We start from the raw sequence: 24,915 nt of genomic DNA on the forward strand, positions 1-24,915 counted from the left end.
ATTTTCCTATCCTTCAGTTGCTGTTCCAGTGATGAATCCCGTCCAGGAATAAGTCACGGCCCCCTTAGGCAGAGAGGGAACTCTAGCAGGAAGAGCAGAATCAGGCATGGAGCTCCTCCTTGCTTTGCCCAAGACAGCTTGCCGGGGGGAGAGGTCAGGGCAGGGCGTGTGGGGCTGGCGCCTGGGCATGAGGTACCTACATGCCAGGCCTTCAGAGCTCCAAGCCTGGACAGTCTCGGAGACGCTGAGATGGAGGGAGCTGATGTAGCATCTGACTTATCTCAGCAGACTCCCGAGATCATCTGGTTGGGTAAGGAAGGCCGAGCAAGCTTCAGGAGGAGGAGGATGATAAATACCGTGTTCCGAGCGCTTATCATGGGCCTGGCAGGGTGTTAAACACTTTCACAAACTACCACAGTTAGAATTGCTACTTTTCTGTGAGGGTGGGTACTGTTGCCATCCTTGTTTTTAGAATGAGGAAACTGAGGCACGTGGAGGAAAAGTAGCTTCCCCAAGGTGACAGGAAACCAGTAAACAGCAGTGATGGGCCCTGCACCTACACCGACCTGACCCACACAGTGGACTCTGTGAATTCAGCAGGTTTATTTGATCAGTGTGCGGGATGCACGGCTGTGCTGTTGGTGTCGGGGGTGGTAGTGGGCTATGGAGAGGGTCCTGGAAGATGCAGCTGTGGGTCGGCGCCAGGTTTCCCAGTTGCTGGCTGGTGCCAGGCCCTGTGTTCACAGGGTTAGTTCACGGGGCAGTTAGTTTTGAATGATAATTAATAACCTCACGGGATCGTGGCTAAGAGGAAATGAAAGAGTCTAGTGAAGTGCTTGGCATATATCAGGTGCTCGATAGATATTTATGGAATATATTGTTGAATTTGAATTTACCTGCCACCAACACAGTTCATTAACTCATCAAATTAATATTCTTGAGCATGATCCCAGCTGCCGGGCAATGTGCTAGACACACAAATTGCAGTGTTGAGCTGTAAGAGACAAAGTCCCCGTCCTCAGGGAGCCCAGCGAGGGAGAGAACCATTCAATAATTGCACAAGTAAATGTGAAGTGATAACCCCAAGGAGGGCTGCCTGGTCCACGAGGCGCTCCTCAAACGCCCTGTGTCTGAGATGGAGCAGGTCCTCTTTCCCTGCCCCTGTTCCTCCTCCAGGAGCCTCCCTCTCCTGGTGACACGACCATTTACTAGCCTCCCCAAGTCAAGCCCTAGGAGTCAGCATGAAGCTTCTCACACCCTGCCCCCCATGCCCCTTCTCACAGTCTGCAGCTCTCCTGTGTCATCCTGCCTGGCCTTCCTCGTATGGCGAAGTAACAAACTTCCACAGTCTGCATTGCTAATTTCCTACAGCAGTGATTTGAACCATCGTAAAGGGATGAACCAAAAACATCTTCTCTGCAGGCCAGAAATTCCCACCAGTGGAGACCTTTGACTCAGGTCTACATTACAGCAGCCCATACACAGTCATCCGTCGTAGTTTATACCACTCCAAGCAAGGCCTTGTGTTAGGTTCTAGGAAACTGATTCTCTTGGAGGTAGGAAGAGGACACATTTTTGAAAACTTCCCTATCTTGCCCAGGGCAGATCAGCTGGCTGGGGACAAAGAAAAGCTGTGGGTAGGACCTTCAAGATGATGGAGGAGTAAGATGTGGAGATCACCTTCCTCCCCACAAATACATCAAAAATACAACTACATGTGGAACAACTCCTACAGAACACCTACTGAACGCTGGCAGAAGACCTCAGACTCGTAAAAGAAGAAGTAAAACTGGGACTTCCCCTGGTGGTGCAGTGGTTAAGAATCCGCCTGTCAATGCGGGGGACACGGGTTCGATCCCTGGTCAGGGAAGATCCCACATGCCATGGAGCAACTAAGCCCGTGTACCACAGCTACTGAGCCTGCACTCTAGATCCCGTGTGCCACAACTACTGAAGCCTACGCACCTAGAGCCCATGCTTCACAACAACAGAAGCCACCACAATGAGAAGCCCATGCACTGCAATGAAGAGTAGCCCCTGCTTGCTGCAACTAGAGAAAGCCCACAGGCAGCAATGAAGACCCAAGGTAGCCAAAAAAAAAAAAAAAAAAAGTAAAACTGTCACTATTTGCAGGTGACATGATACTATACATAGAGAATCCTAAACATGCTACCAGAAAACTACTAGAGCTAATCAATGAATTTGGTAGAGTAACAGGATACAAAATTAATGCACAGAAATCTGTTGCATTCCTATACACTAACGATGAAAAGTCTGAAAGAGAAATTAAGGAAACACTCCCATTTACCCTTGCAACAAAAAGAGTAAAATACCTAGGAATAGACCTACGTAAGGAGACCAAAGACCTGTATGCCGAAAACTGTAAGACACTGATGAAAGAAATTAAAGATGATACAGACAGATGGAGAGATATACCATGTTCTTGAATTGGAAGAATCAACATTGTGAAAATGACTATACTACCCAAAGCAATCCACAGATGCACTGCATTCCCTATCAAACTACCAGTGGCATTTTTCACAGAACTAAAACAAAAAACTGCACAATTTGTATGGAAACACAAAAGATCCCGAATAGCCAAAGCAATCTTGGGAAAGAAAAACGGAGCTGAAGGAGTCAGGCTCCTGGACTTCAGACTATACTACAAAGCTACAGTAATCAAGACAGTATGGTACTGGCACAAAAACAGAAATATAGATCAGTGGAACAAGATAGAAAGCCCAGATATAAACCCATGCACATATGGTCACCTTATTTTTGATAAAGAAGGCAAAAGTATACAAATGGAGAAAAGACAGCCTCTTCAGTAAGTGGTACTGGGAAAACTGGACAGCTACATGTAAAAGAAGGAAATTAGAGTACTCCCTAGCACCATACACAAAAATAAACTCAAAATGGATTAAAGACCTAAATGTAAGGCCAGACACTATCAAACTCTTAGAGGAAAACATAGGCAGAACACTCTATGACATAAATCACAGCAAGATCCTTTTTGACCCGCCTCCTAGAGAAATGGAAATAACAAAAATAAATAAATGGGACATAATGAAACTTAAAAGCTTTTTCACAGCAAAGGAAACCGTAAGCAAGATGAAAAAGACAACGCTCAGAATGGGAAAAAATATTTGCAAATGAAGCAACTGACAAAGGATTAATCTCCAAAATATACAAGCAGCTCATGCAGCTCAATATCAAAAAAACAAACAACCCAATCCAAAAATGGGCAAAAGGCCTAAATAGACATTTCTCCAAAGAAGATATACAGATAGCCAACAAACATATGAAAGGACGCTCAACATCACTAATCATTAAAGAAATGCAAATCAAAACTACAATGAGGTATCACCTCACACCGGTCAGAATGGCCATCATCAAAAAATCTACAAACAATAAATGTTGGAGAGGGTGTGGAGAAAAGGGAACACTCTTGCATTGTTGGTGGGAATGTAAATTGATACAGCCACTATGGAGAACAGTATGGAGGTTCCTTAAAAAACTACAAATAGAACTACCATACGACCCAGCAATCCCACAACTGGGCATATACCCTAAGAAAACCAGAGTTCAAAAAGAGTCATGTACCACAATGTTCATTGCAGCTCTATTTACAATAGCCAGGACATGGAAGCAACCTAAGTGTCCATCATTGGATGAATGGATAAAGAAGATGTGGCACATATATACAATGGAATATTACTCAGCCATAAGAAGAAACGAAACTGAGTTATTTGTAGTGAGGTGAATGGACCTAGAGTCTGTTATACAGAGTGAAGTAAGTCAGGAAGAGAAAAACAAATACTGTATGCTAACACATATATATGGAATCTAAAAAAAAAAAAAAAGGTTCTGAAGAACCTAGGGGCAGGACAGGAATAAAAATGCAGACATAGAGAACGGGCTTGAGGACACGGGGAGGGGGAAGCTGGGACAAAGTGAGAGAGTGGCATGGACATACATACACTACCAAATGTAAAATAGATAGCTAGTGGGGAGCAGCCGCATGGCACAGGGAGATCAGCTTGGTGCTTTGTGACCACCTAGAGGGGTGGGATAGGGAGGGTGGGAGGGAGACGCAAGAGGGAGGAGATATGGGGATGTATGTATATGTATAGCTGATTCACTTTGTTATAAAGCAGAAACTAACACATCATTGTAAAGCAGTTATACACCAATAAAGATGTTAAAAAAATTTAAAAAAAGGAAGACCTGTGAACGTAGGTTTTTTGTTTTTTTGTGTTTTTGCCTTGTAGAGCTGGAAGGAGTACAGTTCTACCTTGCGTGATTTATGTAGGTTTACCTAAATATTTGATTGGCTTTTAGAAATATTCTTCCTGAAGGAAGTCTTAGAGTGTGGCTCTCTACTTGTCACCATGGCCTCCAGTCATGCTCAAACTAATGATCAAAGAATAGAAACCATTCCATCGCCAGGCTGTGCCAGCCACTCAGGGATCATCCACTCCATGCCTGCCCAGGTTGATTCTGTTTCTGAAGAAACTTGAAATTCAGAAGGCTTGTGGCAGTACCGTCACTGGGCAGAAGAGGGCAACAGAACCCCATTTACAGGGCGCATCCATGGTGGGAAGGGAGTCCTCTCGGCTGCAGGACCTCCTATAAGAGTTTTCAGCTTTGTCAGGTACACAAGGCAGTGCTGCTCTTCCCGTTGCACAGGTGAGGAAACTGAGCCTCAGTATTTTCCCCCAAGAGGAGATAGCTGGGAACCCTGGAGACTTTTACATTGCTAGACAAGAGAGAACGATTGGAAGGGTCTTGGGGGTGGGGGATGGGAAGCTGCTTTGGCAGCACTTTATGCAAAATGGAGAGAATGATAATTGTCTAGTGCTGCTTCAGTTAGAAAGTGGAAGCATAGGAATATGAACTCAAGGTTTCTGTCTCTAAATCTGGGGCCCCTGACTCTGCAGGGGCTATGTGGATGATCCAGCTCTCCTGGCACTGACAGGTACGGGGATGTATTTCTGCTCACTCACCCGACTTTGACTTCTGCCCTCCTTGGCCCTTGTTCTTAGTTCTACACTAAGTAAATAGGCCAACGCAACGACTCTGAATGTTGCCAGAGAGGCCTTGAATCAAAACCTGAATCTAGACCCTTGGCCTTCCTGGAGGGCAGTGTTACTGAAGAGAAGAGACTAGGCAAGGTCCTCAAGTGTTGTTCTGTATCTCCATGTGCCGCGTTGAATACATGGAAGTCTTGGCGGTGGTGCTGGTGACAGTGGTGGCAAGAATAGCCACACGTGCTGAGTTGTGGCTCTGCGTCAGGGGACTGTGTCAAGCACTTTCACTGCGTTATCTCACGGAACCCTCCCAAGGAGCCTGTGAGGCAAGTAATATCATTCTTATTTTACACGTGAGAAAAGTGAGGCCAGAATGGTTAAGTAACTAGCCCAAGTTCACTTGGAAAGTAATTAATCCAGCATCACTTGTGTGCACACCTCCTCACGCACACTCCTACGCTACCGTATGCTGCCCTCCAGGGCTCCTGACATCTGAGGTCGGGCAGCTGAATTCGCAGCGCTATGCAGAAGTTGTCCCAAAGTTCCGTACCCAGAGTGCAGTCTATAATGTTAACAGTGAAGTCATCTACCATTTGTACAGAAATTCCAGTACTTGGAATTGTAATTGTAGCTTCTTGTTACCCCAGAATTTAAGGTTTCCCAGAAGAGCCAGCTTAACGCTGTGGAACACATCACCAAGGTTGTTTTTTCTCCTGGGACTCTAAGGACCAGAGAGCATTCCCGTTGGTTCGGAAAGCTAAGACTTATTAGAAACGTTTAAAACCTTTGAGAAATTACAACTTGTTCCCTTTGTGTTGTATGAGGCAGATCACATGAATTGTGTAGCTTGTCTGACACAACACAACAGACTGCAGTCTGAGTCCATTTATTTGCAGTAAACATTGCTTCTGTAGGTGTTTGACCTACTCAGCAGTCTTTTTTTTTGCTTCACTCTGGTACCTGTTTTGCATCGGGTATAAGGCATTCAACAGGCCCATCTGAAGACAAGCCATCTAAACCAAGCTAAAAAATTCTAACCCTGCAGCGTCCAGCCCCAACCTCAGTCTTCCTGCTTCTCATCTCAAGGGTCTGCTTGGTGGGCGGGAAGGACAGGACAGTGCCGCCTGGTTTGGTAAGCGCTGGCTTCCGTCCCCACCACCTGTGCATCTGAGGATGGAGAGTGAGCGCCACTGGGGTGACCGTTAGTGCTTAGTGCCTGCAACCTTTGGTGCATATCGTGTGAATAAGAAAGACTACCTGATATAGAAACCATCACATCAAAGCCAGTGTTCTGCATTTCATTTTAAAGCCATCCTGCAGCAACCTTAATTTCCACCCGTGCTATTCTGTGTCTCCTGATTTCATCCACACGCTCCTTCTCTTGGTGCGTGACACGTCTGACCCTACAGACCCTCCTATCAGGGACCAGATCTGACTTCTGGCCCCTCTCCAACATCTAATGCCTTGGTGGTGCTCAGGGAATCCCTGAGCACATCACAGTAGGACCCAGACACCTAACATCAAACATACACACCACCGCCGGAAGTACTAAAGCACAACGAAGAGATTTTGTTTCTTAGATAGTCGAGGAGATTCTTTTCTCCAAGGTCATACCTCCATTTATCAACACCATCTGGGAGCTGGGCTGGCAGGAAAGCCCGGAAGAGATAGTCGGCCTTTGGCTGGAATCGCTCTTGCCCTTTGGTTTCTATAAGGTCTGGAGAATGACTTCACTCCTCCCGGTTACCCCAAACACATCTGCACAATATGCAGATGTGAGAGCAAGCACAACTTATGATGTGTAAGACTACGATTATGAACTAGGATTTCACAAATCAAGCCCAGTAGGAAGATAACCTGGAGAGTCAGTTAACTTGAAATTGAGCCCATGTCTTTCGAGGGGGGGCGGTTTGCCAACCCTGCCCCTCGTGGCCCTTCCTGTCATGGAGCGAGCAGGGCCCTGGGGACCAGACCTCTCGCTAGTTACAGAAATCTGGAACAACTGAACATTGGTAGCCAGTCTGATCTCACAGCAGTTGTGTTAGGTCAACAGAGAGTCCTCTTAAACTCTTGAAATAGGACCTCTTTAGGCAGGCTGTAGCCTTCACAACTCCCCCTTTTCCACACGTAGACCCTTTACACCTTGTTCCCCCTGCCTCTGAGGGTGTCATGCCTGAATAGAGCCTTGGGGAAGAGGGTACAGCCCTTCTTTAGCTATCCTCCCTTCTTCCGTCCTTGACTAAGGAAGGCACCAGAAAGGTGAGATGGGTGCTTACTGTGCTGGTCACTCCTGTCCCTTGTCCCATCCACTGTGCCATCTGGAAGGATCCTCAGGAAGTGGCCCCCGTTGCTACAGTAGAGGAGTTTGGGCTTCTTGTAATTCCCTGGAGGCAGATCAAACTTCTCGGTCAGGGCTGTGAAGGTTGTGATTTCCCCTTCAGCCATGGCTGAGCAGCTCCTGGTTATGGCGCTTTCAAGGCTGTAAGAAATTAAACAACCCTGTAGAACGTTCTTCCAGCGAAGGTGCAGCGTGCACTTTCAAGAAGGGAAGGAGAGCCTCAGGGCACAGGCTCCTGGGCGGGTGGTAACCACAGACTGCCCAGGTGCTGTCCACAGTAAACAGGCCTGTGCTGTGGCCAGTGGTTAAGGAAGGATGGTCCCTGGTAGGGGAGGGATTTTCAGGCATGTCGCACTTCCCAATTGGACACAGCTCTGGACCAGGCTGTGTGTTTTTTAGAACATCAAATTTGATCATTTGGCGGAGAGGAAAAAAAATAATGTTTTGGTTCCTCCTTCTGATCCACACACATCCTCAAATTAAACGCCGAAGTTGCACTAAAATAACACTCAGGGTCTGGCTGAAACCCGCAAATGCCGAGAGGCCAGCACTGAGGTTGTGCCCTCCACCCTCCCACTGTTTTGGCCAGGTGCTGAGGCCCTTGTATGGAGATAGCCCCGGGAGCTTGGGCATGGGAGACCCATGGGGAAGGCGGGGGCGGGGTAGGTGGCGGTGAGGGGCATTTCCGAGGCACCCAACAGTTAATTTGTAAAGGACAGTTCTGGGTTTACTGGTGGGAACAGAACCAGAGCTGGAGAAGAAGGCACGTGGAGGTGTTGTGTTTGTTTTTTTTTTTTTGCGGTACGCAGACCTCTCACTGCTGTGGCCTCTCCCGTTGAGGAGCACAGGCTCCGGACGCGCAGGCTCAGCGGCCATGGCTCACGGGCCCAGCCGCTCCGCGGCATGTGGGATCCTCCCGCACCGGGGCACGAACCTGTGTCCCCTGCATCGGCAGGAGAACTCTCAACCACTGCGCCACCCGGGAAGCCCCCATCAGTGGGGTTTGTTAAATGGCAGTCACTGCCAAAGGACATTTTATGGGGTGGAGCATTTTGAAGGTTCTGCTAGCAATTGCCTGGGTCCACAGCTTCCTGTATATCGTCAGATCACACAGGGAAGACGGTAGTCTGTTCCTAGGACTAAGGCCATCTTCCTCCTAATTATTTTCTAATGAGACATACTTACTGTTGACACAGAAACCACCATACTGCGTATTATCATCCTCTAATGTTGTATATACCCACTATATACAAATTTATATATTTAGTGTGAAAATGCATCCGTGACACCGCTGAGGACTAAAAAGCAAAGCCAATAAACGTTAGTATTTTAAAATATCTACTTACCCCACCATTTAGGAGAATGAATTGGTGCTGACTACAAGGACGGTACAAGAAAGAGGTGAAGAGGAGACTTGGAAACCAACATGAGAACTTCATCTTACAAGAGCGAGTAGGTGCTCATTGTACACGTTGATTATCAAGTGGCCTTATCATAATAATGATCATCATTAACATATTGTGGGCTGCAAGTTAACTCCTGTCCTCCTCACCATAATTCTTGGAGGCAGATGCTAATGTTATCCTCATGTTTTTATAAAGTGAAACCAAAGCTTACAGCTGCTCAGTGGCCTGTCCGAGGTCAACAGCTAGTAAGTGAGCCTCAAAAGGAGTCTGTTGAAAGAAAGCCCTAACTTGCCTTTAATAGCCATGACAAGGTGAAGTGACTTTACTGGGACCGCAGTAGTAGTATTAGAAGTGGGGATTTTACCCATTGCCTGGCACATACATCTGCCCCCACGACCTGATCATTCATTAAGTTACTCATCTGTGACCCAGGTATTGGCTGTCACCACCCACAGCCTCTGCTTTTGCCCCCGTGCATCTCTTCATTTCCCAGAGAACCCAAGTCACCAGGTGTTAGGAGCCCTGTGAATTTGACGGAAGGCCAGCCAGCCTCCTGCATTTCTCACACTCCCATCCACGCATCCCTGGAGCGGCCTCACGGAGCTGCTCGCATAGAAGGTGATTCCATCAGAAATCAAGGGAGCAATCTGGGTGATTTGTCCCGGTGACTTCGGAATTAGGGCTCATGTTGGAAGCCTCCATGTGTTTCTTCTGCTCTAGGCATTTTAATGTGTCTAGTGCATCTCTCCCAGTCTACAGCCACAAGGGCTGTGGTTTGAAGTCCCTCCAAGGACCCCCAAAGAGAGTTTTGCATACACCATATAAACTATCTTTAAAGTCAGACCACTCCAAATATCCCCTTCACATATGGTGAAACTCTGTCCGGCCCTTTTCACATAGTCCAATAACATATGGAAAATTAATTTCATATTCATCAGTTTCATAGGGCAGACTGCAGCGTTCACCTTGCACAGCACTTTGCATTTCCTTCCCAAAGCCTCACTCTCTCTTCCCAAACCCTCTCTTTACCCACAAGCCTCTGAGTCTCTGTGCCCACCTCTGTCTCTCACACTCTCTCTCATTGTCTCTGTACTCAGTCCTTTTCCGTCCCAGCCTTTCAATCTTCCTCTCCCTCCGCTTCCTCCTCCGCTCCGTTCTGGATCCCCTCAATGTAAAGCAGTTTAGTGCTTCCAAACATGGGCATCTTCACCCATCTCCTCTCATTAGCATACAACAATGATCCTTCTTCCTTAAATTACAGCTAAGAGATAATCCATATTTTTTGTTCCATCAGGTTTTTTTTGTTTGTTTTCAAGCACTTACTGAGTACTTAATTTGGTATAGGAGAAAATAATCATATACTGGTGGTGGCCATTACACTGTACAAAGAGCCATTTGTGTTGTCCATCTTTGATGGGCAGAATTTTGTTTCTTGCCGTCCCTGGATTTTCTCAAATGGAGGTCCCCATTAGCCCTGGTTGTGCAGTAATTGCGTGGTGAGGACAGCCTCCCTTCTAGATCCAGCCCCCGTGGGGAGTCTCCATTAAGTTGGTTTCTACGTGTTGCGTATGGATTTGGCTCTTCCCATTTCCATTCTTTCTTCCATCCCACTGGGATGCAGGGAACAGATGCACTGGCCGAGGTTGGAGGCATCAGTTCTGTCCAAGAATTATACTGACGCTCACATTCATGTGTGTGTAAACCATGAAGCTAAAGGCCTTCTGTCAGAGGCCGGCGGGCATCCCCTCCCCCTTGATTGTATTGCAGCCTGGGGTTATACAAGCCCATGCCTCTGATCTCTGCCTGCTCCCCCCAGTAAGAGGGACAGTGATGGTGTGGCTGCACTGACTTCAGATTTCTCCCGTTGCCCTTAAGTTCAGATCCGTACCTGAAACCTGAAGGTGACTTGCTGATGCCTGAAAGTAAGCCTTGTGTCAATGTGAATTCGATAGACTGTATCAGTGGGATTACGAATCGGCCAAAACATACAAAAAAATGAAACCTCTTTTTGTTGGTGGAGGGAACTGCAGAGGCACAGAATTCCCCTCCCCCCGTTTTGCTTTATTTACAATTTACCTATATTTTTAGCAGTGGTTGGTCCAGAGTTCCCTGCCAATCTAGTATTGTTAATTAAAGGATAGGAATGAAGGAAGTATATGACGTGATAAAACCATTAGGCAGCAGCCTTACCAGGTCCTTGGGGATTTTCACAAATTGCTCTAACAAATGAATCCATTAACTGTGTGAAATCAGGCATTGAGCATAATGTATAAGCCCTGCTTGTGGTTAGTATTATCTTTTTGTTGGCTGTCGGGGGAAGGGGTTATCTGTGTGTGTGTTGGGAGATGGAAAAGACCAAGCCCAATGGACTCCATGTCATCGTGGTGTGCTAAGCCCTGCCCTCTGAGATTTGGGGCCCTGGGGAGATTTTTCTGGACTTACCAGTGACACTAAAGTGAGGGGAACACCAGGCCTATTGGACCGTCCATGTTAAGCCTGATATATTTTGTTAGCTGTAGCCTCTGGAAGAGATCCTGAACTCTGACACATGGACAGGATGTTAAGTATACGCTCTCACGCAGGAATACAAGAGTCACTTTTCAGTGTGGGAGAGTGAGCAACACTGTACAGCCCCAGCTGCACACAGATTGGCTCTGGGAGCCTGGGCAAGTCATTTGTTCCTTCCGAGATGTTTCCTCTAATCATCCCCACCCTGCCTACCTCAGAGTTGTCTGAAGGGTTAACTGGGCACAGTATTCATAACACTACTTGGAAAGTTTACAACTGTGACCTGACCTCTAGGAGATACAAGTAAGTGGTTTTGTTGAACTGGTTGAATCCTGATATGTTCTAGGTCAGCTGCGATTGAATGCTTAATTTAAAATAATTTTTTCAGTTGGTATGGAAATGGAGTTTTTCCTTCCCTCTCATATGTGGCAGAAATTAGCTAAGCCCCTCCTCCCTCGTCATTTAAGCCACAAACATAGTAGAGGAGATGGAGGAGGCAAAGGTAAGCCATCATTATGTAAGAGAGAATCCAGGTCACTGTTTCAGACTCAGTTCTCAGCTTATCAACAGTTATCGAAGGAATGTTTGTGAAGCTTGCTGTTTCTAGGACACGTTAGTGTTCAGTTTGGCCCTGGTGACTAGGTCAGAAGGGAAGACGTGGTTCTAAGAATCAAAGGAAGGCAAACAGTGATGTTTATTTTTTTAATTTTGTTTTTAACTCCTGTCACTGCTTAAGCAATGCAGAATACCCATGAAGGAGGATATTTTGCAAAGTATATTAAGCCACTGAAGGTAGATGTGTAGGCATCCGTTAAGGTGATAATTGGGTATGTGTCCTCAAACCCAGCATATGTAAAACAGATCTCACCTTTGGTCTCAAATGTGCCCTAAGTCCTTGATCCTGTATCTTTGAATGGAATCACCCAAAAGCCTTAACTCTGCCTTAGAGATATTAATTAACCTTAGAATTTGATAAGTCAAGTATGCATGTTTAAACGTTAAGGGTAACTACTAAAAGAAAAGAAATAAAATGCATTAATTCCAGTCAGCAACTGGTAGGGATAAGGGAAAAGAGGTGAAATAAATAAAATTGTACTTATCCAAAGGAATCTAGAAAAAAGAGAAAAATAATAGAAATGTTTTTAAAAATTGCTCATAATTACATGGCAGAAATAAATTCAAATACATTTATAATCACAATAAATGTAAATGGGCTAAATTTACTAGCTACTGGATTTTTAAAAAATCCATCTACACTCTGACTACAAGAGACACATTTAAAACATGAGGACACAGAAAGGTTAAAAGCAAAAGAATGAAAAACAGACACACACACACACACACACAAAACTAGACACCAGATGTTAACAAAAAACTAAAAGTTGGTATGGCAATATTAATATCATATAAAGTAGGTCTAAGACAAAAAGAATGATCAAGAATAAAAGGGATCACTGCATAATGGAGAGTGGATCAGTTCAACAGAAAGATATAAAAATTCTAAACGTGTATACTTAATGACATAGCCTCAAAATATATAAAGCGAAAATTGACAAATACGTAAAGAGAAGTTGTTGACCAATTCACAATGACGGTGGGGGATTTTAACACATTTCTGTCATAAATGAGGGAGCAAACAGACAAGAAAATATTAAGGATGTGGAAGATCGAAATACACAATTAACATGTTTAATGGAATGCACCATGTAAGAGAACCCTGCACCCCACAATTAGTCAACACCGTTCTTCCCAAGGACACATGGAGCATTTACGGAAATTGACCATGTACAAGGTCATAAGGCAAGACTCAGCACAAATAGAAATCAATTTGTTGAGACTATTCTTTGATTAGAGTAGAAATCACTCCCACCCATCTCACTGGTGACAAAGCCCTTTCATCTGTCCCTCTTTAATGTCTCCTAGCATCACCCTCCCTACTCCATTCTCACTGTGCTGCCTGAGTGCAGGTGCAACACCTTCTCTCACCTGGGCTGCTGAGGCAGGCGGCAGCGGCCTCTCTTCTCCAGCACTGCTCTCTTCCAGTCCACTTTCCACCCTGCTGCCAGGGACCCTTCTAACATGTGAAAATGAGTATCCCTCTCCTGCTGAAGATCTTTGACTGTGTCAGTGGGTTCCCTGCTGCCGTCAGGATAAAACCCAGACCCCACCATGACCTGTAAGGCTTTCCTCATCTGGTCTCCACCTAACCTTGTTGCCTTTTCTCTTATTGGACTGCTCTTCTTGGAGTCTCCCCATACCCTCACACTCACCCAGCCATGTTCTCTCTCTCCCCCTTCCTCCACCCTTCCACCGTTGCCTTTCTAAGTCATACTCATCCTTCAGAAATTCGTCTCAGATATTTCTTCCTCCAGGAAGCCTGCTTGGACACATCCCCAGCCCTGACATCCCTACTCTTCCTCCATTCCACACACACCAGTTCAGATTAGTTGATTCCCTAATGCTCCCACAGCAGCATTCCATTTACTCTGTCACAGCACTGGGTGTAATGGCTGTGCATATGCCCTGCTTAATGCCTTCATTGTTTTCCCATTGCTCTGGGATAAAGACTAAGGCCAGAACAAGGCCTGTGGGGCTCTGGGAGGACCAGCCCTGGCCTCTTCCTCTGCCTCATTCCTCATCTCTCCAAACTAGCCTTCCACTTCCTTGAAACCATGCATTCCCGCCTGCCTGAGGACCTTTACCTACTCTGTTCCCTCTCTGGAGCGCTGTTCCTTTCCTCCTCCTCTTTACCCCACTCACCTGGTCAACTCCTACTTTTTCTTGAAGTCTTAGTTCAGTTGTCAGTTCCTCAAGGAAGCCTTACCTGACTTCCCTTAATTGGATCAGATTCCTCTAGTTCTCAGGGGACCATCTAACATTTCCTCAGAGCTCTTACTTCAGTTTCTAATTACACCTTCATTCTTGTGATTATTTAATTCATGTCTCTCTTCATGACTGAGCTGTCAGCTCCATGACAGTACAAACCAATCTGCCTTGTTCACCATGGTCTCCTAGTACCTGGTAAAATGCCTGGCACTGAATGGGCATTTGATAGACATTTGTTGGAAGCGTGAATAAATATAATTTAACTGTGTTTGCTTGACTATCTTCTTCATTAGTCTCTGAGGCCCTGAACAGACGCTGTGCTTTTCTTTCTAGACCCAGCCCTTAGCAGGTGGCTGCACATCATTAGTGCCTTGTGCACGTTTGTTGATCGAATACCAGGCCAATCCCTTCTCGGGAGACTCTCATGGAAACATATTATCAGGACACCTAATTAGAAGGTGATGTCCTACAGGTATTAACAGAGTAGGTAAGCTGAGAGCACACATGTATTTTAATTGGGTTCAAATTAGGGCTGGAATATCCTACCCTGGGTTAAAAGCAGGGCCAAACCTGGTTCCCATCTTGTAGAAGATACTTCCTTCCTTCTTCAAAGGAAATATTAAGGAAATAAAGGATCTAAAGGAAGGAGTCAGACCCTTTGGTCTCAAGTCTGACCTCCTTATCTGACCAAGAGAAAGTTGGTAGGGTCTGGAAAAAAGTTCCAGGTGTTGTTATTTCTGCCAGGGAGTGTCAGGTTGGCAGGGACCCACTTCATTCCTCTGGTGAGGAAAGAGAGTGTGTTCTTCTTTCTTTTCTTACTGCTCCACCCTTGGTGATCTGCACCAGGTCTGAGGAAGGAATGGAGTCATGGCTGACTGGCTTGGGCTATCACTTCCTAAGGCAGTTCTGTTCCATGAGCTGAAATCTCATCTTGCAAAGTTAGCAGTAAACTATGGACATGGCCGGGGGATGGACTTGGCAGTGGTGTGTAGGAGATGGCTCCTACAAGTTTGGGAAAGCCAATTATTAAATATTCATGAATTTTGCGAGCCAGTTGTTGAACCATTAGTGGCTTGAAATTGGCCCCAGTGAGAGTATTTATACCACAGAGAGTGGCAAATGCTTTAAGTCAAGGCTTTTTTTTTTTTCTTTCTCTCTCTATTCTTCCTTTTCTCTGCCTCCCTCCTTCCCTCCCTCCCTCCCTCCCTTCCTCCCTTCCTTCCTTCTTTTTTCCTCTGACTGCTAAACTCAGGTTGGAGTCCTGGCTGGACACTCACTAGCAAATTCCTCAGAGCCTCAGTTTCCTCATCTCCAGAATGGGGCCCCAAAACTGTAGCTATTGCACAGAGTTCCATAAGTCTTAAAAGATAATGCATGCAAAGTGCTGAGGCCAGCACTTGGAAACTTGTAAGCATTCAATAGACGTTAGCTTGATTTTATCAGCCTCTGTATATCTTATTGTTTAGTTTTGCCAGTCATCCGTGCTATTGACTTAGGACTGAACAAACGTGATTTTTAACATTTAGTGATCTTTTAGCAATATTTGAAAATATCATTTTCTAAGTGATAGGGTAGAATTCTTCCTTATCCCTGATGTACAGTGAAGCTCTCTTCTCATTTGCTTAGGTGCTCTGATACACTAGTGACCAGTTCTCAGTATATTTCTTGGGTTTGTGTGTGTTACTGTCCAGGATGACAGAGAACCTATGGGGTCAGTAGTCTTCGTTTCCTGTTCTTTAATTTAGGATCCTTCTAATCCTTAAAAATCCCAAAGTCACTGAGAATAAACTATTCCCTGGCTTCCAGAATCAGGTATTATATCAGGGAGATCAAGATGTCATACTCGGGCTTCCCTGATGACACAGTGGTTGAGAATCTGCCTGCCAATGCAGGGGACACGGGTTTGAGCCCTGGTCTGGGAAGATCCCACATGCTGAGGAGCAACTAAGCCCGTGCATCACAACTACTGAGCCTGCGCTCTAGAGCCCACGAGCCACAACTGCTGAGCCCGCGTGCCACAACTACTGAAGCCCACGCACCTAGAGCCCGTGCTCCGCAACAAGAGAAGCCACCGCAATGAGAAGCGCGCGCACTGCAACGAAGAGTAACCCCCGCTCGCCGCAACTAGAGAAAGCCCGTGCGCAGCAACGGAGACCCAACGCAGCCAATAAATAAATAAATTTATATTAAAAGAAAAAGATGTTATACTCTGGTTGACAACTTCTGCTCAGCGCCTGCCAGGAGCAGGACGCTGCAGATGTCCTGGAAATTTACAAAAGAAAAGAAGGGGAAAAAAGAAAAAGAAAAAGAAAGGCCTGAAATCCCTAATCTGTAATTCTGAAATGCAGAAGACTCTGAAAACCAGAAGTCCTTTCATAACTCAAATGTGGCAAAACCTGACGCAAACTGTCCTGAGACTATTTAAAGTCTTTATTTATTCTGCTTCGTGTTAATATTCATATAATCTGGTTCAAAGGTACTGACATGCTTGATTATAGGCTATTAGACCAGCGTCTACTGGAGTTGTTCCGTAATATACAGTATACATACCATACCACCTTTCTAAAATCCCCCAAATTCTGGATTCTGAAACATATCTAGCCCCAAGTCTTTTCAAATAAGGGATTCTGGACCTGTAGTAGAAATCACAGTGTCTGCCTTTAAGGAGTTTACAGTTTGGCCCATACCAGAGTCATCAAGCTGTGCTTCGGATAAGAGGGGCATAGATGCTTAGACAGGGTGTAGCCGACAGGAAGTAGGAGGATGTTCATCTAATTGGGCTGTGTCACCCAACTGCTCAATCCCAGCCTTAGCTCTCATACTCCTCAATGAAGAGTAGAAAATCTGAGTAGACATATACGTTCTGAAGACTCTCCTCCAATATCCTTCATTCCTTCCCTGATTATGGGTCTTTAATTCTCTGCAGTCTGGCTTATCCACCCCTAAAACACTTCGCCCATAGAGCCTCTTTTAGTTGGAGGTCAGGAATTCTTTTAAGCGCTTAGAGAAAACAGCCTCCATTTGAGAGGAAAAACAGAGCGCTCCCTGGTGCAGCGGTGTGCTCTGCGGGCCCCAGTTCTGTTTGAACTTTAATGGTACACCCCGGACCAGAGCATCCTGCACGCACTTAGTCATCCTGAAGACCTGCACACATCTTCAACGGAAATATCCTTCCTGCAGATGGACGCTTTAAAGCCCTGGGGCTTCGAGTCAAATGCAAAGTGATTCTGCAGGGGCTCTGGCAGCCCTCGCCCCCTTAGTCTAGCATTCTCTTATTGATGTGTCTCCAAAAATCTTTTGAATCTGTTGTGCAAGTTACAGTCTCCAGAACCAGCCCAGGAAGGACATTCCTTTCTTGAAATCAGCAGACCTTCCAGCTCATAGAAAGAGAGTCTGTTTGCTGAGTCTTTTTTTTTTCTTCTCTCCTGACCCAGAAAATTTGGCTTCTCCAAACTCAGTCTTTTGAAGCATGTGTTTGTTATCTCTTTGGAAATACTGAGGGCTTGCCCTACCATATGTTTCCCAATAGCCTCCTATGGGCATACCCATAAATAAAAAAATGTGTCCATAAATAATAAAATAGTGACCTTTTCTCGAGCATTTACTGTGTACCAGGTATTGTCTTTATTTTTCTTTTTTTAATTTAGTAACTTTACTGGAGTATAATTGCTTTACAATGTTGTGTTAATTTCTGCTGTATGACGAAGTGAATCAGCTATACATATGCATATATCCCCATATCCCCTCCCTCTTGCGCCTCCCTCCCTCCCACCCTCCCTATCCCACCCCTCTAGGTGGTCACAAAGTATCGAGCTGATCTCTCTGTGTTACATACATTATTATTATTATTATTATTATTTGCTGTACGTGGACCTCTCACTGTCGTGGCCTCTCCCGTTGCGGAGCACAGGCTCCGGACGCGCAGGCTCAGCGGCCATGGCTTACGGGCCCAGCCGCTCCACGGCATGTGGGATCTTCCCGGACCGGGGCACGAACCCATGTCCCCTGCATCGGCAGGTGGACTCTCAACCACTGCGCCACCAGGGAAGCCCCCGTCTTGGCTTTTGTCACGGCAGGGTCATTTGCCTTTGCTTTTAAAGGGGCTGGGGTGAGGCCAGAGGCTACTGGGTAAACTGAGTAAAAGATCTTCCTTCTTGACTGGGTTGGAAAGGCCATGAAAAAGGGAAGTTCTCATAGACACGGCTTTTGGTTTCTCCTGCGTCTTTAACTACTTGCACGACCAGGCAAGTCATTTAATCTCTCTGATCTTCATCTGTAAAAGGAAGCTGTTACGAGGACCGATCCCATCTTGGGGCCGTGAGGCCTGGGAAGGGCCTTGCAATGTAGTGAGTGCTTTGGAAATAAAAGGTATCATGAGTGTAATTAATAAGAGCCTATGTTTTAGCGTGTTGATTATTTACATTTTTATAACACTTGGGGTTTCACAAAGCATTTTATACGAGTAAACAAGCATCTTGGGGTGTCTGTTGTATAGACTCTGCGTTAGGTACTTGATAATCATTTCGTATTTGCTCTTTCTGCTGTTATACCGGCTGGATGAATGGCTCTCCTTTTTCTTTAGCCAAGAGAACCGGGTCGCCCAGAGGCTGACGGCTTATCAAAGCAAATCTGTGGCTTAGCCAAGAATAAAACCCTCAGTCCCAAGACATCAGTTTATCCTGCTGCGTCTCCATGGGGCAGCCTCGTTTCCAAGGGCCCCATGCTCACTCAAAACATTCAAAAATAAAAAAGACAGAACTCCCATTTCTGCCAGAGAGAGATATCCAAGCATCTCTGGAAAAAGACTTAGCAGTCCTGGCGTGCGGTTTTGTGTTGTAAGGTGCTTGGATACGAAAGAGGAACTGTAAACCCCATGGAACTCGTTTCACATGTCAGAGTCTATTCTGGATCTTGAAAGCGGGCCACGGAGGCCCCAGCTGTGCCCCAAGAGCTACATTCCTGCAGAGGCGTCCAGCACCATGCAGGAAGTGGGCGGGGGGCCCAGGATTCCCAAAGGGACCCAGTGGGTGTCACAGCCCAAGGGCAGGAAGAAAAGAATCCCCCACCCCAGCACCAGCCTTCCAGGGCCTAGTTTTTGCAGAGCCTGCATCAGGACATATAAAACTTGTTTCCTTCTGCATTATTTCTTTTTAAGGACTTTGGCTATTTTTAGAGGTTCCTTTCACTTGCCAATTCTCTTTGATCCCACATGAAAAGTCCAAAAGGGACCAGTCTTCAGTTTGCACTGTTTGCCCTGTTTCAGCACATCTGATAGCTCTCGGGTCCTGTGACCAGGTCACTGTCACTGGTATTCCACACACAGGTCCACACGCAGCTCGGCTATTGGCAGGAACCAGGTGGGCCTTATGGGAGGGAGATGGAGCAAGAGAGCATCACCACTGAAGGCCCCGGGAAATGACTGGTGTTTGATAAGGGGTGAAAGAGCTTGGGAGTGAGTTGAAATCTTCTATCCAAGAAGCTCAACTAAGAGATAAATCTGCCCCTGGTATCTAGCGTCTCCAGGGATGTGCACATTGCAGTCAAGATGCCATTTATCAGAAAAATCACAATGATAGCCCGGGACCAATAATGAGGACAGTACACTCATATGTCAAACATGGCCTCACGGGAGTTGCCTTTAATTTTGGCAGGTAGCTGGAAGCATGGTTTGCCCTCATCCCTTCTGCTCTTCATGATTTCTCTCCTTGTTTATTCCTTTTCTTCTCTAACTGACCTTTCAAAGCCATTAATATCCTCCACCACCCACTGCTCCTCTCTCATGTTTTAAAGATCAAAGCACCATTACGTTGGTTGGAGCGGTTTGAAAAATGGAGCGCTTCTACGTTACCGGCCTTTGAAAGCGGATTAGGCAACAAGAAGTAAGGAGAAACGTCAGAGAAACTTCTTCCTTCTCTGGGCTGCCATCTTTTTGCACATAATTCCTCTTGACTTTCAAGGAGCCTACCTTCCTTGGTTCCTTGACATTGTCATGTTCAGGGGGCTCCTCTGGAATTCGATAAATCTAGACATTTAGGTGGGCCCATGGGGTGGGGCGGTCAGAAGGGAGAACGCTTCCTAATGTTTTCATGATACTGTATTCCTAAACCCTTGATGGTGTGCATAACTTTTCTATGGGATTTGTTTGTACAGAAAATAGATAAACGGGTGTTGCTTTTCAAAACTGTTCTGCATAGGAGCAGGTCATTAGGTTGTCAGGTGTCACATTCTGTAGGGAGCTTGGTTGATCTGATCTGCAAAAGTTCTAACAGCGTATTTGGCAGAGTGACTGTTGGGAGCCTCCCTGAGGCTACTTATGTTGAGCCCACCCTGTCTAGGGGAGATCCCATCCCTTCCCTATGTGTTTGACCCAAATGTGTTTATTGTGTAACACAGACCCAGATGTGTTTATTGTGTAACATTTATGATAATTTATGATTTTATTTATGTGTTTGCTTACTTGTTACTGTCTGTCTCACACACATTCTCTCTCTGTCTCTCTCTCATGGAAGCCTCAGGAGGGCCCAGATCAGGTTCCTTTGGCTCACTTGGTATTGTCAGCACCTAGATCTGTGCCTGATGCATAGTAATTGCTCAGTAAATATATGGGAATGAATGAATTCAAGAAATATGTTCTGAGAAAAGCTGTTGGGAAAGGGTGTAAAAAAAACCCAACTTATCAAAAATATTCCCGAACTGTGTTGTGAGAAAAGCTGTTGGGAAAAGGTGTAAAAAAACCCCAACTTATCAAAAATATTCCCTGTGGAAGAAGGTGATATTTAAGGTTAGCTTCCTTGCTCTACCAATCCTTTTAAGCAAGATGAATAGCACTTTTTAGAGAATAGCGTTTGCCAGACTTGGAATCACTAGTTATTCCTATAGGACTTTGAAGAAATAGTGGAAGGCCCATCACTTTTTCTTTCTCTTATTTTCCTTTCTATCTGTTCATCCTTCCTTTCTTCCTATATTTATTAAATGCCTATCAAGTATATGCCAGGCATGGTAAAACAGGGGTAATTATATACCTACTTCAGAATTGTTGTGAGAATTAAATGAGATAATTGTACTTAACAGTTTTTGGCAAAGTATCTAACATGTTAAGAGCCTGATAAATTTTAGCCATTAACACTTCCATCAGAAATATTTATGCAGCAACTATTTTGCACCTTCTGTCTGAATCTCCAGAGTAAGGAGAAGGGATACTGTCTAAACCATCGGAGAGCTTGTGATGATTTATGTCATTAGTTTTCTTTCCATAATATCTACTTCAGAGCAGAGGGTTGCATGGTGGCTTCTTGTGTTACAGGTGGGGACGGTCAGCTAGACAGGACAAGAATGAGGAAATGAACAAAATGTCAAACTTTTACGTAAAGACAGGATCAGTTACTGATTTTTCCCTTTTGCCTCAGCTTTCTTATATGGCTTAGCACAGCACTGTTACTGATCCTTTTTTTTTTTTTTAAAGAAATTTGATATTTTGTTCATCATGGACTTTTCTGCATTAAATTTGATTTTTTAAAAACCTTGCATTAAAATAGGATTTCTCTTGATTTCTGAGTAAATTTTGCACCTGAAGCAATTGGCTCCCTCTTCCCACCCTGGTCCCAGCCCTGTTAGCTAGTCAACCTCTCTTAAGCTCTCATGATCAAGCCCTTTGACTCTAGTTAAGGGCTATTGAATTGATGTTCTTATCATCCACTGTCAATGCCCAGTCCAATGCACCACGAGCTCCTGTCTTAACTTCTAAGGTAGTCCCCTCTTTTGTTCTTCGCCCCCTCCAGTCATTTCTATTCACAGAATCAGATCTCTTAAAACCTATATCAGATGATCACTCCCTGGCTTAAAACCTTCTGTGGCTTTCTATTTCCATGAAGTAAAACCCAGACTCTTACCATGGCCTGAGACCCTGTGACTTGGCCTGACCTCCCATTCCTCCCTCCCTTTGCCTGTTATGTTCCATGCACTCCTGTCTTCTCTTAGATCCTTGAGTCCGTGGTAGTCTCCTCCACATGGCTGCCTTCGTACACATGGTTCTCCAGCAATGCCCTTCCCGACCTCTTTCCGCCTCGCAGATGGCGGCTGAAGTGTCACCTCCTCAGAGGTCTTCCCTGACCTCCTGGTCTGAGTTCGGTCCCCCTCTGCCTCTCTTATTCTCTTCTGTTGCCTCTTGTTCTTTCCCTTTTCAACACTTCCCATCATTTGTAATTTCATTGTACGTCCATCCATGTGTTTACTTGCTTGATGTCTTTCTCCCCCACGCGCCCGTAAGCTTCTGGAGGACAGAGTCATGCTTATTCACCACCTTCTCCCCAGCCTCTAAACCATGCCTGGCACAGAGGAGTTGCTCAACCCTTTCTTGAGTAAATGAGGGAGGGAAGGGAATGAGTGAGTAAATCAGTCTTCAGCTTGCAAAATCTTGACCTAAAGACTCTGCCACACACTAAGGAACAATGGGACACTTTTATGTCGCATTCTGCTCTCTGTTGTCATGAACTTTGCTCTTCTAAAGCAAGTGTTTTTCCTCTGGATTATTTTTATAGAAAAAGAGAAGCAAATATAGAGATAATTATTGATTCTCACTCATCAAGTCCCTGCTCCCTATCACCAGCATCCTCCTGAGAGCCTGCTGCAGAATTCCTGGGAACCACAGGAAATAAGTCCACTAACCACTTGAAATGCTCTTATAAAAATAGACCGGACTTGACCTTCTTCCTGTGGAAGGGCCTCTTTCCTCAGGGCAAACATTACAAAGAAATTCTATCTGCTCTTAGGAGCCTCCTCCTTCCATCAGTCTTCCAGCAGGACTTATCTGGACAAACTTGGAATCCTGTTCTGAAGTTGTCCCCCATCTGCCTGGGTCACCATCTGAGCAAATTCCTCATTTATTATTTCCATGCTCTTGTTTTTATATTGAAATGATAAGATAAACAGACAAAAATCAAAACCTGGGGGAGCTGTTGGGATGTGCTGCTGTGCACTGATGTTCCATTGGGGTGGTATTACCCTCACCAGAGGTTACGACCACTGTCCTTGGGCTTCAGTACAGGGGTGCACCTACGTCACTCTGACCATTATCCCCTTACCAAATTCCTTACTTTTACATTTTATTACTGAAGTGCAGTTTTACTTAAGTTCAGTTTCCTTATTTAAAGGAAGCTTTATCTCTCTAGTATAATTGCAAAAACATCCCATAAATAGAAGGCAGTCGTAAAGACAAATACAGTCAAAGGACAGCAGTCACTGGCTTCTGCTTAGGTGCTGTTTCCTGCCTGTTCAGCTCTCTTGGTTACACAGAGTGAACAACCATTCTTCTAGGGGGGTTGAAAGCAAAACTGTACCAAGCTAAAGCCTCCTCCTTGAATGGTGAAAATGATTGAAGGAGGCTTCAAAGGGGGCACCCTTTCTCTAAGCAGTGGTCCTGAAAGGTGTCTTAGTACCACTCAGAATTTCTCCTGTATCAGTAGGGGCACATGCCTCATACTTTGGGAAATGAAGGGTTAATACTTGGGCTTTCCTCTTATATCAGTTCCACAGATAAGCAGAGGATGCCCGTCAGCCCCCTTAGAAATCCTGAAATATGAGGGAGTGATAGAAAAATTAGAAAATACAGATAAACAGCAGTAAAAAGTTTTAAAAGATTCTCCACGATCCTATCAGCCAGAGATAATTTCTGCTAACATTTCCATTCATGGAGATGTAAGCATTTTACAAAGTGGAATCATGTGTGCGGTTAGATGTGGGTTTAGGCCAGATGTGGTGTCCGTTCTTCACAGCTGTCCGGCCAGTAGCCTTGGTTACACAGGCCCAGTAGCCTTCCCTGAGAAGGATGGCAGCATCCAGCCAGCGCATGGTACCAGCAGATGAGCTAAAGTCGGATTGAAAAATCTCACCACCAGATATACCTGGAAATATAATTTCCACGGGAGAAGGTGCTGCTGGGGGAATGTGGGCTCATTGATCTTCATTCAGGACCAGATTGGGAAGCGAGGCACCTTGGTGTCTCAGTAGGTGACACAGAATGCAGGGGAGCCAGAGGGACCTTGCTGCCTGACCTGCCGCCTGGTCATTGAGGACTCTTGTTCTTTGCTCTTTTCCATCCTGCCCTGACTCACCAGATGACTGGACAAGTCGTCTGTCCCTCGGCTGTATGTGTATGACTTCAAGAAATGAATTTCCGAGTCATGCTGCTACTAACTTTATACAATCTAGAAGATGGTGTCATCTCTGGCAGGTCTGAGGGCAGGTCAGACAGGCTGGAGGGGACAAAGTGGACCAGCTGGCTCTCAAGATGCCTCTTGGTCTTATGATTCTGTGGGGCTTGGTGACACCAGAGGAGATAGCTGAGGTCACCTTCAGGGGACTTCACTTGTTCACTCAGGAAATGGTTGTTAAGAGTCTGCTGTGTTGCTGGGCCCGCCCTCAGACGGTGGATGAAGCGGCAGAGTCCTGCTTACACTGCCGTCATTTCCTGAGGTGTAACCGGTGACCCACACTGCCTCCAAGCCTTCCTGGTCTTGGTATTGAGTAAGAAAGCCCAAGAGTCCCTGGCCTCGAATCCCTCGGTGGCCTCTAACGAGGGTAAATGTCTTTTGGTTCCAAGCTTGCTGTCACCTCTGGGCCTTTGCAATCGCTTCGCCTTGGCCTGCACCTCTCTTTGCCAACATTCCCCACTGCCCACTCTCACGCAGGGTGTTCCTACTTCTCCCATAGAATTCCGCACAGGTGTTCGTCAGACAAGCCTTCCCTGACCACCGGCCGCAGGTCCAGGCCCAGCCCCCCAGCAGGTGCCCTTGTCCCTCTGTATTTCACT

General features: G+C 45.6%; 1 protein-coding gene across 1 annotated transcript in view; it reads right to left on the reverse strand.

The window, feature by feature from the left end:
- Positions 1–24,915, reverse strand: part of FGF1 (fibroblast growth factor 1) — a 102,535-nt gene that overhangs the window by 16,119 nt on the left and 61,501 nt on the right. Inside the window, exon 3 of the mRNA XM_082652334.1 lies at positions 7,307–7,509. Coding sequence (XP_082508460.1) covers positions 7,307–7,475 — 169 coding nt within the window. The 5' untranslated portion in view covers positions 7,476–7,509. The remainder of the gene's footprint in view (positions 1–7,306; positions 7,510–24,915) is intronic.

Source organism: Grampus griseus, assembly GCF_964374135.1.
Source record: "Grampus griseus genome assembly, chromosome: 3".
NCBI lineage: Eukaryota > Metazoa > Chordata > Mammalia > Artiodactyla > Delphinidae > Grampus > Grampus griseus.